Raw genomic sequence first — 12403 nt, 5'->3', positions numbered from 1 at the left:
CCAGGTACAATGAAGCACACATGAGTCTGGCTGGAGTGTTTATTGGCTGCATTGCTGGGGTGGGGTGAGGTGGGTGGCAGGGTGGATGGCAGCGGGCAGCCGCGGGCAGCAGCCTTCCATGATTGGGCAGGCCTCCCACAGCCGAAGCAGCTGCTCCTACTGGACCAGCTTGAAGGACTCTCCGGTCATCATGGCCACAAACTCTGGGAGCAGAGCGACAAGTCAGCAGCCCAGCCTGGCTGGCTGCGGCCTCCCAGGGCCCATCCCCCACTCACCCTCGTAGTCGATGGTCCCGTCCCCGTCCTTGTCGGCCTCCTTCATCATCTGCTCAGCCTCTACCTCGTTGAGGGGCTCACCCGCATTCATGAGCACATACCTGCGGACCCCTGCACTGAGTGGTGGCCCACAGGGCACCCGCCCTCACCCGCCCCGCCACCTCCCTCCCGCCCCGCCGACCCGCCCTACTTGAGTGTGTCCCAGTCAATGTAGCCCTTGCCCTCCTTGTCGAAGACACGGAAGGCCGCCCTCAGCTCGCCCTCCTGGTTCTGGGACTTCTCCCAGTACACCGCCATCAGGGCCAGGAAGCTGTCGCAGCTGAAGAAGCCTTTGTCTGCGGGAGCAAGCAGGCGGGTCCAGTGAGGGTGGGTGGGCGAGGCCCTCCTCCCACACCAGGGCGACCCGCCCCGGACCGGCGGCCTCACTGTCTCGGTCCACGTCCTTGGCCATGGAGGTCAGCTCACTCCTGGTGGGGTTGATGCCCAGCAGGCTCATGAGCCGCTCCAGCTCGGCCGTCTTCACCTGCCCGTTGCCCTCCTCGTCAAACATCTCAAAGACCCCCTTGTACTCCTTGATCTGCTCGGCCGTCAGACGCTCCGTCTGTGGGGACACGCCGGCCCAGCGTCACGGGGCCCCCGGTCCAGGGGAGCTTGGAGGTCCCGAGACATGTGGCACAAGGTACCCTTCAGAGCCTGTGGTTTCAAAAGGAGACCCCAGCCCAGAGCCAGCTCCCAGAGAAGGTGACACAATAGTGTGCCCTGAGGGATGAGCGGGACTTGCCAGGCAATTTTGAGGGGATGGGCGCTCGAGGTGGGACGCCAGGGGCACAGGGCACAGGAGTAGGGGTGCAGGGTAGGGCGGCCAGGCAGTGGACACAAGGTGAGATCAGGTCGAAGACACCCTGAACCAACATGGGGAGGAGCCTGACCCAGGACAAGGGGAAGGCTCCAGGGCAAGGGGCTTCCAGGCCTGGGGGCAGGGGCCACGGCCCAGCCAGTTCTGGCACACCGGGGGAATAGTCCAGCACCTGACCACTTCTGCCTGCCACCACCGTGGCAACTTGCAGAAAGGGCTGCTCTGCTCTGGTCCCCAGAGCAAGGGCAATGTCAGTGGCCAGCAGGGCTCAGCCTCGGCCCCCACCCTGCCTCTCTGTCCGGCCTCGCTGAGCTTTTTCCTCAGGTTCCCAGAGAGACCCTCACACCTTTGGGCCTGGCCCCAGCTGACCCCTGTGCCTGGAGTCCCTGCCTGTCCTCTCTCCCCCTGGGCACTGCTCCCTGCTCCCCTCCAGCACTGACCAGCCCACCAGGGGCTCTGCCGGGCACTAGAAGCAGCCTTACCATGTCTGTGGCTAGCTGAGAGGACACTGCAGGGTGGCACTGGAGCTGCTGTGGGCAGGGCACAAAGGGCAGAGGTGGCGGCTGTGTTTTAGCGGGGCCTGGCTGCTTGGGGTCCCCAGGGTCCAGATTCTAAGAGCCTTTTATGGCCAGCAGATCCTGCTGGCCCTATTTTGGGACAGGCTTGGCCCATCCCCACATGGCCTCTCCCTGGCCCTCCATGCACTGGGCATCCCTTACCCTGGAGCCCCCCACCCCCACCCCAGACCCTTCGTCCCAGCCAAGGCCCCCACCCCAACCTCAGCCCTCCTGGGGCACAGCAAAGAAGGACATGTTGGGCTGAGGGCAGGACAGGCTGACGGAGCCTTCGCACATGCTGTTCCCTCCACCATGCCACCCTCCTCCTGCCTTGTGCAGTAGCACCCCCACACAGGCTGTCACCACTTATTTGTGAGGGTTCTTGTTGGACGCCCACCCCGGTCAGGTGACACCCTCACGTCCATGTGGGCCCATCACCCAGCCCAGTGTCAGCCCCTCGCAGGCACTCTCCAAAGACAGGTGAGGACACACATGCATCGGGGCCCCTCAGGCCACCCTGTGCTAAAGGGCTGGGGGTCCTCAGTCCGAGAAGAGACAGCTGCACATGCTGGGGCAAGGGGGCAGGGCAGCCAGGACCGGGGCAGGACTGGCCACCAGGAGGCCAGGCCAGGCTTCCTCTGGGCAGTCGGGGCTATTCTGAGACTTCTCAGGGAAATGTGACCTCCCTTCCACGCAGAACAGCAAAGCTGGCTCCCTAGGGAGCCGTGGGCCAGGCTGTTCAGTGACACCACAGCAGCATGCACACCTGCATGCGTGTGCTCAGCCCTCAGACACGCACCCACCCCCACCTGGGGCAGCACTTGGGCTCCCAGCATGGGGACCCAGGCCTCATGCTCCCCGCCACCAGCAGTGAGCACAAGCCCCATGACGGGGCTCTTTCATCCCCCTCCAGCTCTTGCCCCCAGGAATTGTCACAGACAGGCCCCTATCCAATCCACCTCACCCTCCTGCATGGCCCCAGAGTCTCTCTCTCTCTCTCTCTCTCTCTCTCTCTCACACACACACACACCTGCCGTGTGACTGCATGATGAATGTGAGCAGGTGAGGTATGCCACGTCTCCCGCCAGCCCAGCTGGCTCCAGCCTCCAGAATATCCGAAGCCACCGGGAAGCTTTCCATTGAGGCCCAGGCCAGCTGCTGAGGCTGCAACATTTGTGCTGATGGGGACAGGATGGCTGCATCAGGCAGCAGCTGCTGGTGGGACCAGTGGGGCTGGATGAGCACTGGCTCTGGGTCCCCTGTCTTCATCCTGGCTGCTCTGCGGCCCTCGCTTCAGGCTCTTGATGGTGAAAAAAGACTTTCCCCGGGGGGTGGGGGTGGGAGATGAGGGTAAGGGAGATCAAATATATGGTGATGGAAGGAGAACTGACTCTGGGTGGTGCACACACAATGGGATTTATAGATGATGTAATACAGAATTGTACACCTGAAATCTATGTAATTTTACTAACAATTGTCACCCCAATAAATTAAAAAAAAAGAAAAAAAGACTTTCCCACCCTTTTCCCTTGAAAATCCCAAAGAAGAACAGGAATGGGAAGGAAAACGCCAATTCAGTGAAGCTCCTCACATCCCAAAGGCCAAACCACAATGTGAAGAACAAAGTTGGGGCGGGAGCCCCCAGGGCCTGAGGACAGAGTCACTTTCGCGAGGCACCCAGATGTTTGTTCAGAGCTAGGCTAGACATTGCTGCTGTGGAGGTTTTTTCATATACTGATTGATTGGTGAAATTTGCATGAAATATTACTCAGAGAAGGGCCAGCATGGACACCTGAAAGTGAGGGGTGTGGGTGAGTCTGAGTGGGTCTGAATGTGCGTTTGATGTGAGTTGGCGTGAATGTGGGTGTGTATGTGTATCTGTGGGTGTGAGTGGGTTTAATGTGCATGGGTGTGGTATGGATGAGTGTGGAATGAGGGGGGGATGTGGATAAGTGGGGGTGTGATGGGATGAGTGCGGGTGTGATGTGGGGTAAGTAGGTGTGATGGGGTGAGTGGGCATGATTTGGGGGAATGTGGAATGAGTGGGGGGATGTGGGTAAGTGGGGGGTGTGGGGGTGAAATGGGTGAGTGGGGGTGATGTGGGGGGAGGGTGTGAGCACCAGTGAGGTTGCTGCAGTGGAGGGCAGAGAATCGGAGGCCCAAGCTCTGGACTAAGAGAAGCTGGGCCAGCCCGGTGGCTCAGGTGGTTGGAGCGCCGTGCTAATGCCAAGGTCGCCAATTCGAGTCCCACATGGGCCAGTGAGCTGCGCCCTCTACAGCTAAGATTGTGAACAATGGCTTTCCCTGGAGCTGGGCTGCCGTGTGCGGCCAGTGGCCAGGCGTGAGTGGCTGGCAGCCAGCGTGAGCTGCCATGGGCTGCTGTAAGCGGCTGATTCAGCCAGTGACTGACTGCCTCAGGCGAGGGGAGCGCAAGGCTCGTAACACCAGCAGGGGCCAGGGAGCTGTGTCCTGTACAACTAGATGGAGAAACAACAACTTGAACGGGAGGAGGGGTGGGGAGGCAGAAGAAGGAGGAAAAAAAACAGAGGAGCTGACTGTCGAGGACGGGAGGAAAAGGGGGACCTGGCACGTGGTGGGTGTCCAGGTGGGTGTTCCCTGGGTTTTGAGCCCAGACTCCTAACTTTCCGTGCCTGCAGGTTTTGCTCACCTCTACCCTGTGAAGAGCTGCTCCCCACACTCCCACTCCAGCTGGAATACAATGCAGAGGATTTGCCCCAACCGCAGTCCCAGTTGTCCCCCTCCAGACCCCCCACCTGGAAGGAACCTGGTAGGCTGTGCAGGCAGGAGCCAACAGCGTGTGTGGGCCGAAGCCACACTGAGGGCTGGAGCTTGACGGGCGTGGGACTCTGCACAGACTGGGCGGGGCCTCAGAAACCCTCCCTCTTCCCCGCAGCATCTGCCTGAGGCTTCCTCTGCCAACACAGAGCAGGCCACTGTCTGAGACTGGCAACCTGGGTGGCACTCAGCCATCCGCCTCACCCGAGGGGACAGCACTGTACCTTGTCATGGTCTCTCCAGGTCCCCAGTGGACTGAGCCCCAGTGCCCCCGGTGTCACCTGCTTAGCCCAGGACTGCCCCTTTGCTATCCTAACTCCCTGTATCTTAGTCTTGAGTCCAGGTTGTCAGTCCTTGTCTCAGGGTCTGCTTGGGGGGAGCCCAGCCTGGAGAAGGGGTGTGAAAACAAAGTAACCCAAACCTGGGACCAGCACCGTGCAATTGGAAGGGGTGCAGTGTCAGACCCCAGGCCTGTTCAGGGGATGGCAGAGCTAGTGACTGAGGTTAGGACATAATGTGAGACTCTAGGGTCAGCACAAAACTAGTAGAAATAGGCTGTACAACTTCCATATCTGCAGCGCAAAAAAAAAGAATAAAGAAACTGATGAACCTGATAGAATACACAAAAGGAGAAAGGTGCATAAGAAAAGCAGCGTAACTAGAAAGCAGAAAGTAACACAATGAAAGGAAGTAAACCCAGCCTCAGGACTGAACCTCCAGGGGCCCAAGCTGGAACAATGCAAGCAACTAAATAGACCACTGGAGTATTGGGTTACAACCAAAGCGAAAAATGAATACCCATCGAGCTTCAAAGCACATCATCTACAGTGAAAAGGCACCCATAGCATGGGAAAAAAACGTTTGCAAACTGTGTGTCTGCTAAGGGATTAACATCCAGGATCTGAAGAACTCCTACAGTTCAACAATAACAAAAACAAACAACCCAGTTCAAAACTGGGTAAAAGACATGAACAGACATTTCTCCAAAGAGAACATACAGATGGTCCATAAGTATACAAAAAGATACTCAGCGTCACTAATCGTTTGAGAAATGCAAATCAAAACCACGATGAGATGTCATTTCACACCCACGAGATGGCTCCTATCAAACAGGCAGAAAGCAAGTGCTGGCGAGGACATGGGAATTGGGAACCGGGTGCCCTGTTGGCGGGAGGTAAATTTGGGGCAGCCGCCAACGTGGAGGCTCTTCAAAGAATTAAACAGAGAGTGACTGTGGGGATATAGTCCCAGAGAGCAGTTTCCAGTCTCTCGGCCTCATGTGGAAAGGTGCTAGCTTGGGTAGTAGATGGCCATCAGCTGTGACTGGTTGGCCATCAGCTGTAACCAGTTGGCCAATTAGCCACTGATATAACTGCCGTGACTGCGTTGGTTGGTTGGTTGGCAGGCAGAAAAGTGGACGGTGGATCGTGGATCGCGTGGATCCTACTTTCTGTGTCTCAGCCGGCTGCCAGTGAGACGGGTGCAGGAAGACCCCTTGTTGGGGTACTGGCGGATGTTTGCTCCCTGTGTCTCCAACCCAGCCGCCAGTGAGAATATAGTGGTATGACTCCCCTATCTATGGCTCCGTGGGTGTTCCTTTTTGGCCTCACCATATCCTGCGTTCTTATGTGGGGAGCGCGACCAGAGACCCCGCATGACACCCCGCGTGACATATGGCACAGAGAGCAGAGTACGGCACTGGCCAGAATGCCCAGAGGGGTAATGGAGCAGTTTATGCGTATGAAAGCTCAGCTTCAGGAGGCCCATGCGGAGCAGTGCCGGGAACGGGAGGCGCGGTCAGCCTGGGAGACTCGAGCCTCCAGATGGCACACCACCCTCTTGGCCATAGAAGGCATAGCCTTCCTTTTGGTGATCTGCTGCTGCCGTAGGCTCCGAGGGTTGCAGACATCTTGCACTGAGACCTCCACCCAATCGGATGCCTGGCGTGGCGAGCAGGATTCCAGCCAGGTAGGAATGGTGTCTGACTCTGGGCAAGAGGACAGGTGGCCCCTACACAGTTTGTGGTACCTGGTGGCCACTGTTCTCAGAAGTTGGACCCCTGAGCAGGGGTGGGAGGACATGGATGGCTCACTGGCCAGCGTGGAGAGGGCCCTGCAGGTTCTGGCTGAGCAGTTGCCGGAGGAGGCGAAGGGTACAGCCGGCTGCGTGGGCTGGATGTTCCTCACGGCCTTGCATTGTAACATGGAGGACGGGCTTAATGAAATAGCTTTGGTGCAGGACCAGGTGTCCCGGGGGGGGGGGGGGGGGGGCGCTGGAAGCTCCGGACTGTCAGTGGTGCATCGCAACTCAGAGGAAGCGCTTGCTGGAATAGCCTGGGTGCGGGACCAGGTGGGAGGTGTTGGAAGCTTGGGTTCACCTGTTAGAAGAGGGGCCCCACAGAGGAGACTCTGAGGCAGAGGTGGAGGAAGCGAGTGGAGACAATGTAGCTCCCAACCCCCAAGCCTGGCCAATCTTGAAGCAAAGGGTAAAACGTGAGCAACCTTTGGGCCCCCGGGGGCGTTGCTGCCACCCAGCTGTGACTGAGTTCACAACCTACAGCCCTTACATTCCCCCTGAGTTGCAGGAGCTGGGGAGGCAGTACAGACAGCGCCCTGGAGAGCGAGTCTCGGCTTGGCTATTATGTTTATGGGATGAGGGAGCAGACAACATTCTCTGCTCCCCAGGCAAGATGGAAAAGCTAGCCTTCATGACAGTGCATCCGTCCCTGCGACAGAGGTTACAAAACTGCCATAGATTGGCCAACAACCAGGGCAACCATTCTCTAATGGCGTGGCTCACTGCTGCGGTACGCACCGTATGGGAACAGGCTGGCGAGCTGCCAGACACTGAGTCAATGGCAGTCGTATACGGAACTTAAATCATTCATGAAACGGGTATGAGACACGCTATGTTCACCTCTAATATGCGGGGGCATATTAGATGACGAGCTTTTTACAGCCAGGATGAGAGATCTGGTTTTGGATACTGCACCTGCAAGTGCTTTTGAATCCTTGGTTGCCATTCTTACGCCCTATGTGGGGCGGCTGATCCATGAAGTTACCATCGCCTTGGCCACCCTGGGGGATGGGGAAAGCCAGAGGCAAAGGAAGTTAAGACAGGAGGTCCGAGAAGTCCAGACCTGGAAGCCCAAATCAAGAGTAATGGGGCAAGGTCACAGCCCTCAGAGAGTAACATGCACGCAGATGTGGTGTGATCTTGTGGCAGCAGGGGTCAATTGGGAAAAAATAGACCAACAACCCAATGCACTCTTGTTGGAACTCTGGAAACAGTTGCGTCCGGAACAGCAATTCCGGTGAAGCCTAAAGGAGAAGTCTGCGAACGTGCGACCTGTGTCCCTCCAGGACTTCATGCGGCCGCTTGAGGCCGACTCCTTTCAGCTTGATTAGGGGTGGGGCCAAGGTACCCAGTCAGAGGGGATGAGCTGGGACCAGAGGTCCCACGTGGAACTGTCCATACGTTGGTCCTTTCTAATGTGCAGAGGGTTTTGGCCCCAGTTGACACTGGCACAGACTGCAGTCTTGTTTGTGGGAACCCTGGCTGTGCCCAGGAAGTCTGGCTGTGCCCAGAAAGACTGGTGGTGCCCTAGGAGCTCTGGCTGTGCCCAGAAAGTAGGTGGACTTCAAGGGACACCCCGGGACATTACTTGAACTAGATTGAAACTTTTTCTCAGGAGCTGCATTCCTGACACAGGGCCCCTCGCGGAAGACGCTTGTTGCGTAGATTGTGAGGCGAGACTCTGGAGGGGTGGAGTGTGGGGACAGATCCCAGAGAGTAGTTTCCAGGCTCTTAGCCTCACGTGGAAAGGTGCTGGCTCGGGTAGTAGATGGCCATCAGCTGTAATCAATTAGCCAATTAGCTACTGAAATAACTGCCGTGACTGCGTTGGTTGGTTGGCAGGCAGAAAAGTGGACGGTGGATTGCAGATCGTGTGAATCCTACTTCCTATGTCTCGGCCGGCCACCAGAGAGACTGGGGTGCAGGAAGACCCTTTGTTGGGGTACTGGCGGATGTTTGCTCCCTGTGTCTCCAACCCTGCCGCCAGCGAGACTATAGTGGTATGACTCCTCTATCTATGGCTCTGTTGGTGTTCATTTTTGGCCTCACCATATCCTGCATTCTTATGTGAGGTCAGGACCAGAGACCCTGCATGACACCCCGCATGACAGTGACCATGTTACCCAGCAATCCTACTCCTGGGTGTTTACCCCATAGGACCGAAAGCAGGGATACAGACAGGTATTTATACACAAGTGTTCATGGCAGCTCTACTCACAGAAGCCAAAATGTAGAAACAGCCCTACTGTCCACGCAGGGTTACATGCATAACCAAACGTGGTCTGTACGACGGTTAATATTACGTGTCAACACGACTGGGCCCCGGGTGCCCCGATGGCTGGGTAACAACATTTCCAGTGTGTCTGTGAGGGTGTCTCTGGAAGACATGAGGGTTTGAACCTGCAGGCTGAGTGGAGAAGGTGGCCTGGTCATTGCAGGTAGGCATCAGGCAGGTCTTGAGGGCCCAAGTAGAACAGAAGGCAGAGAAAGAGTCAACTTCCTGTCTGCTTGAGCTGGGACGTCCAAACTTTCCTGCCCTCGGTCATGTGCATTCCTGCTTCACAGGCCATCAGTTTTGGACTGAATGACAGCACCAGCTGTCCTGGGTCTCCAGCTCACACACAGATGGTCGTGGGGCTTCTCGGCCTCCATAACCACGTGAGCCGATTCCCTCTGATAAAATATGTATGTATATGTAGTTATATTCCATGTATGTATATAATATACATTTCATGTGTATGCAATTGGTTCTGTTTCTGTGGAGAGCCCTAATACAACAGACAATGAAATGGAATTTTTATCATCCAGCTTTGAAAAAAAGGAGACTCTGACACCTGACAGTGTGGATGGACCTGGAGGCCATGATGCCGCATGAAATGAGCCAGACACAAAAGGACAGATACCATGTGACTCCACTCATGGGGCGTCGCGAGGAGCCAAACCCATAGAGACAGAAGGTAGATGGCTGTACAAGGGGCTGGGGTGGGAGAGAAATGAGTTGGTGTTTCATGGGGACAGTTCCAGTTTGGAGATGGTGGTGATAATGGCCACACAACACGGTGAGTATGCTTTCTGCCACCAAACTGCACGCTTGAAAATGGTTAAGATGATAAATTTTATGTTATGTATATTTAACAACACAACACAAATAATCCATGAATCCATATTGATATAAGTGACTAAATAAATGGGGGAGAAGAGTCAAATCTCCCACAGAGAAGAATTCCATATAATGTACATTGATATTCTACCCTGAGGAAGGGGAGCACAACCCCCCACTCCTTAACAGTGGGTGGCAAATAGTGACGTCCTTCCAAAGAGTGGAGTACGGAAAGGAAGAAAAAAAGAGGCCTGATGCTGGCAGGTGACCAAGGCCACCATCACAGTGATGAGTCACGTTGACAGCAGGCGCCCCTTATATGAGGAGATGAGAAAGGCACTGAACCTCTGTGCTCTTCCCTGAAACCCATCAGCCCAATCGAACCATCAGAAAACCCCAGACAAATCCCAACAGATACAAAATACCTGACCAGCACCCCTCAAAACTGTCAAGGTCATCAGAAAGAAACAAGGAAGGTCGGAAACTGTCACAGCCCAGTGGAGCCCCAGGAGGCCTAACAACTGAATTTACTGGGGGTTCCTGGAACAGAAAAAGGGTATTTGGTAAAAACTAAGGCAATCTGAAGACAAAGCCCAATGGGGCAGTGTCAGTCTTGGTTGGTTAATTGTTAGTTGATTAATCACGCTAATGTAAGATGTGCCTAACAGAGGAAGCTGAGTGTGAAATGTATGGGAACTCTCTCTACTCTCTTAGCACCTTTTCTGTAAATCTAAAACTATTCTACATATAAAGTTTATTCTTTAAAAATCCAAATGCATCAATAATCAAAACAATGCCATTTAAAACAATCACCCCAAACCGGCAGATTGTGAGGTTGGAATCAAACAAGCCGCTGACGCTGTCGTTGCACAAGATGCAACCTCCAACGTGAGGACACGGAAAGTGGAATTTGGTGAAAGGGAGGCTGGCAGGACCGGGCTGCAGGGACCCCTGGGACCTACAGACTCCTTCCTTGGGAGTGTGTCGCGGGCATTGCCAGCCCCTCTGCACCCGCTCTCCACGCGCATGCCGGGTCTGGGGTCGCAGCCTCAGAATATCCTTTACAAGCACCACTGGATTGGTCTAAAAATCGATCATTTATTGAACCACAAAAAAATCTCAACACTAAAGAGCAGCATCAAACTGACCACCTTCTCTGACTGCCAAGATTTCGATTAATTCTAAACCAATCAAGAGCAGAGGAAACAGCTAAAAGAGTTGTAAGGGGTTGTTTCCGCTCAGGGAGCGGGTGGGGTGGAGGGGAGCTGCGGGTTCCCAGCCTTGAAGACTACAGATAGTTCTAGTGAAAACGCAGCCTTGTCTAGTTGCAAATCACCGCGGCCAAAGAGGTGTTCCTGGGCAGTGCCAGACCCCGCCCACCGCGGAGAGGGCTCCCCTCGCTCCCCGCCCGGCCCCGCCCCAGGCCCGCTTGGCCCCGCCTCCTCCCCCTTTGTCGGACCAGGCCCGGAAGCGGCGCTCCCGCTGGCCACTCCACGCGTCTGCACCAGGCGGCGCTCGCGGGCCGCCGGGAGCCAGGACGGGAAGGGGCGGACCGGGCCTCCGGGCAGCGGTTCCGGGTCTGCGGCGTCCAGGGTAGGCCCCTCCTGGATTGGAGCTGGGCGGGGTCTTTTTCCGGGGTCGCCTGCCCCGGCGGTTCTCCGTCCCTCCTTTCAAAACCCTGCTCTTGAAAACTCATTTTTGGGTCCCTACATTTGCTAGGACAAACAGGCATAAATAGCCCTTTCATTGTCCTGTAAAGCCGACGACAGCCCAGCCCGCCGCGGGGGCGGCTAGTGGGGCTGGGGGCCGACCCTGACCGGCCCCAGGGAATCAGCCGCCTCCCCAGGCGGACCCCGTTCACACTGCCCACCTGTTCAGGGGCCCGGCCTGCGGCCCTGACCCGCTTCTTGTGACTTGGTGGGGCTCCTTCTTGGTCCAGGGCCCTGGGGCTCATAGCTGACGCTCAGCAGCCCTGGGCCGTGTCCCTTGCTTTCCGCAGGGCTTGGGGGCTCTCATGTTCTGGGGACTCTTCCTTGTTCTCTTCAGTCTTGTTTGAACGTGACAACAGTAAAGTCATTTTGTCCAAAGCCTAAAAGAGGTTTTAAATGCATCAAGAGCCTCAGACCTCTGTGGACCGAGCTCCCATGGGCCCAGCGGCCAGAGGGGAGCAGAGCCTGGGGGTCCTTTCTGCACAGAGGGGAAACTGAGGCTTGAGAAGGTAAAGGCCCTTGACAGGGGGACTGCCTGCCCATCCTCCCTGTCCTGCCCATCCTCTCCATGGAGCCTGGCCTTGGGGACAGCACCCATGAGCTGGGGGCAGGACCGGGCATCAGGGTGGGGCCCACATAGCTCTGGCCTCAGCGGTGCCCCAGGTAGTACCCAGACAGGGTTGACCCACAGCCCCTCACCCTGCACCATCTTTGGGGCTTCCTCCCCATGGTCTCAGAGGTCGGGCACCTCGGTCCCCACCCAAAGCCTGATCCCCGTAGCCACCAGGGGCTGTTGGAGTGGCAGTGAGATAGGACACACAGGCCCTTAGAATTCTGATCTGGTAGGCTGAGCCACTCCCCTTGGGGACGCCAGGGTAGGCCTGGGCAGGGGAGCTGGGCAGATGCCCAGGGGAACTCAGTAGGCACAGCTGTGCCAGACGGACGTCACAGTGAGAGCTCCAGGGCCCCTGGCACACTGGCTGGTTTCCAAAACACCCAGCGCCTACAGGCTCAGCCACCCCAGGAGAGACAGC

The 12403-nt window shown here is 56.5% G+C and overlaps 1 protein-coding gene across 1 annotated transcript; it reads right to left on the bottom strand.

Moving 5' to 3' along the window:
• Nucleotides 1-54: 54 nt before the first annotated feature.
• CALML6 (calmodulin like 6) lies at nucleotides 55-2575 on the bottom strand. The gene is made up of 5 exons (XM_088790403.1): nucleotides 2498-2575; nucleotides 702-876; nucleotides 466-610; nucleotides 276-376; nucleotides 55-203 (listed from the first exon to the last, which is right to left on the bottom strand). Exons 1-5 carry the CDS (start codon nucleotides 2573-2575, stop codon nucleotides 157-159), a joined length of 546 nt encoding a protein of 181 aa, XP_088646529.1. The 3' UTR covers nucleotides 55-156.
• Nucleotides 2576-12403: the final 9828 nt, after the last annotated feature.

This window comes from Rhinolophus sinicus, chromosome 14 (genome assembly GCF_057876585.1).
Source record: "Rhinolophus sinicus isolate RSI-liver-muscle chromosome 14, RSI-T2T, whole genome shotgun sequence".
NCBI lineage: Eukaryota > Metazoa > Chordata > Mammalia > Chiroptera > Rhinolophidae > Rhinolophus > Rhinolophus sinicus.
The sequence above is the reverse complement of the archived record's forward strand: the minus strand, read 5'-3'. Positions and strand labels throughout refer to the sequence as shown.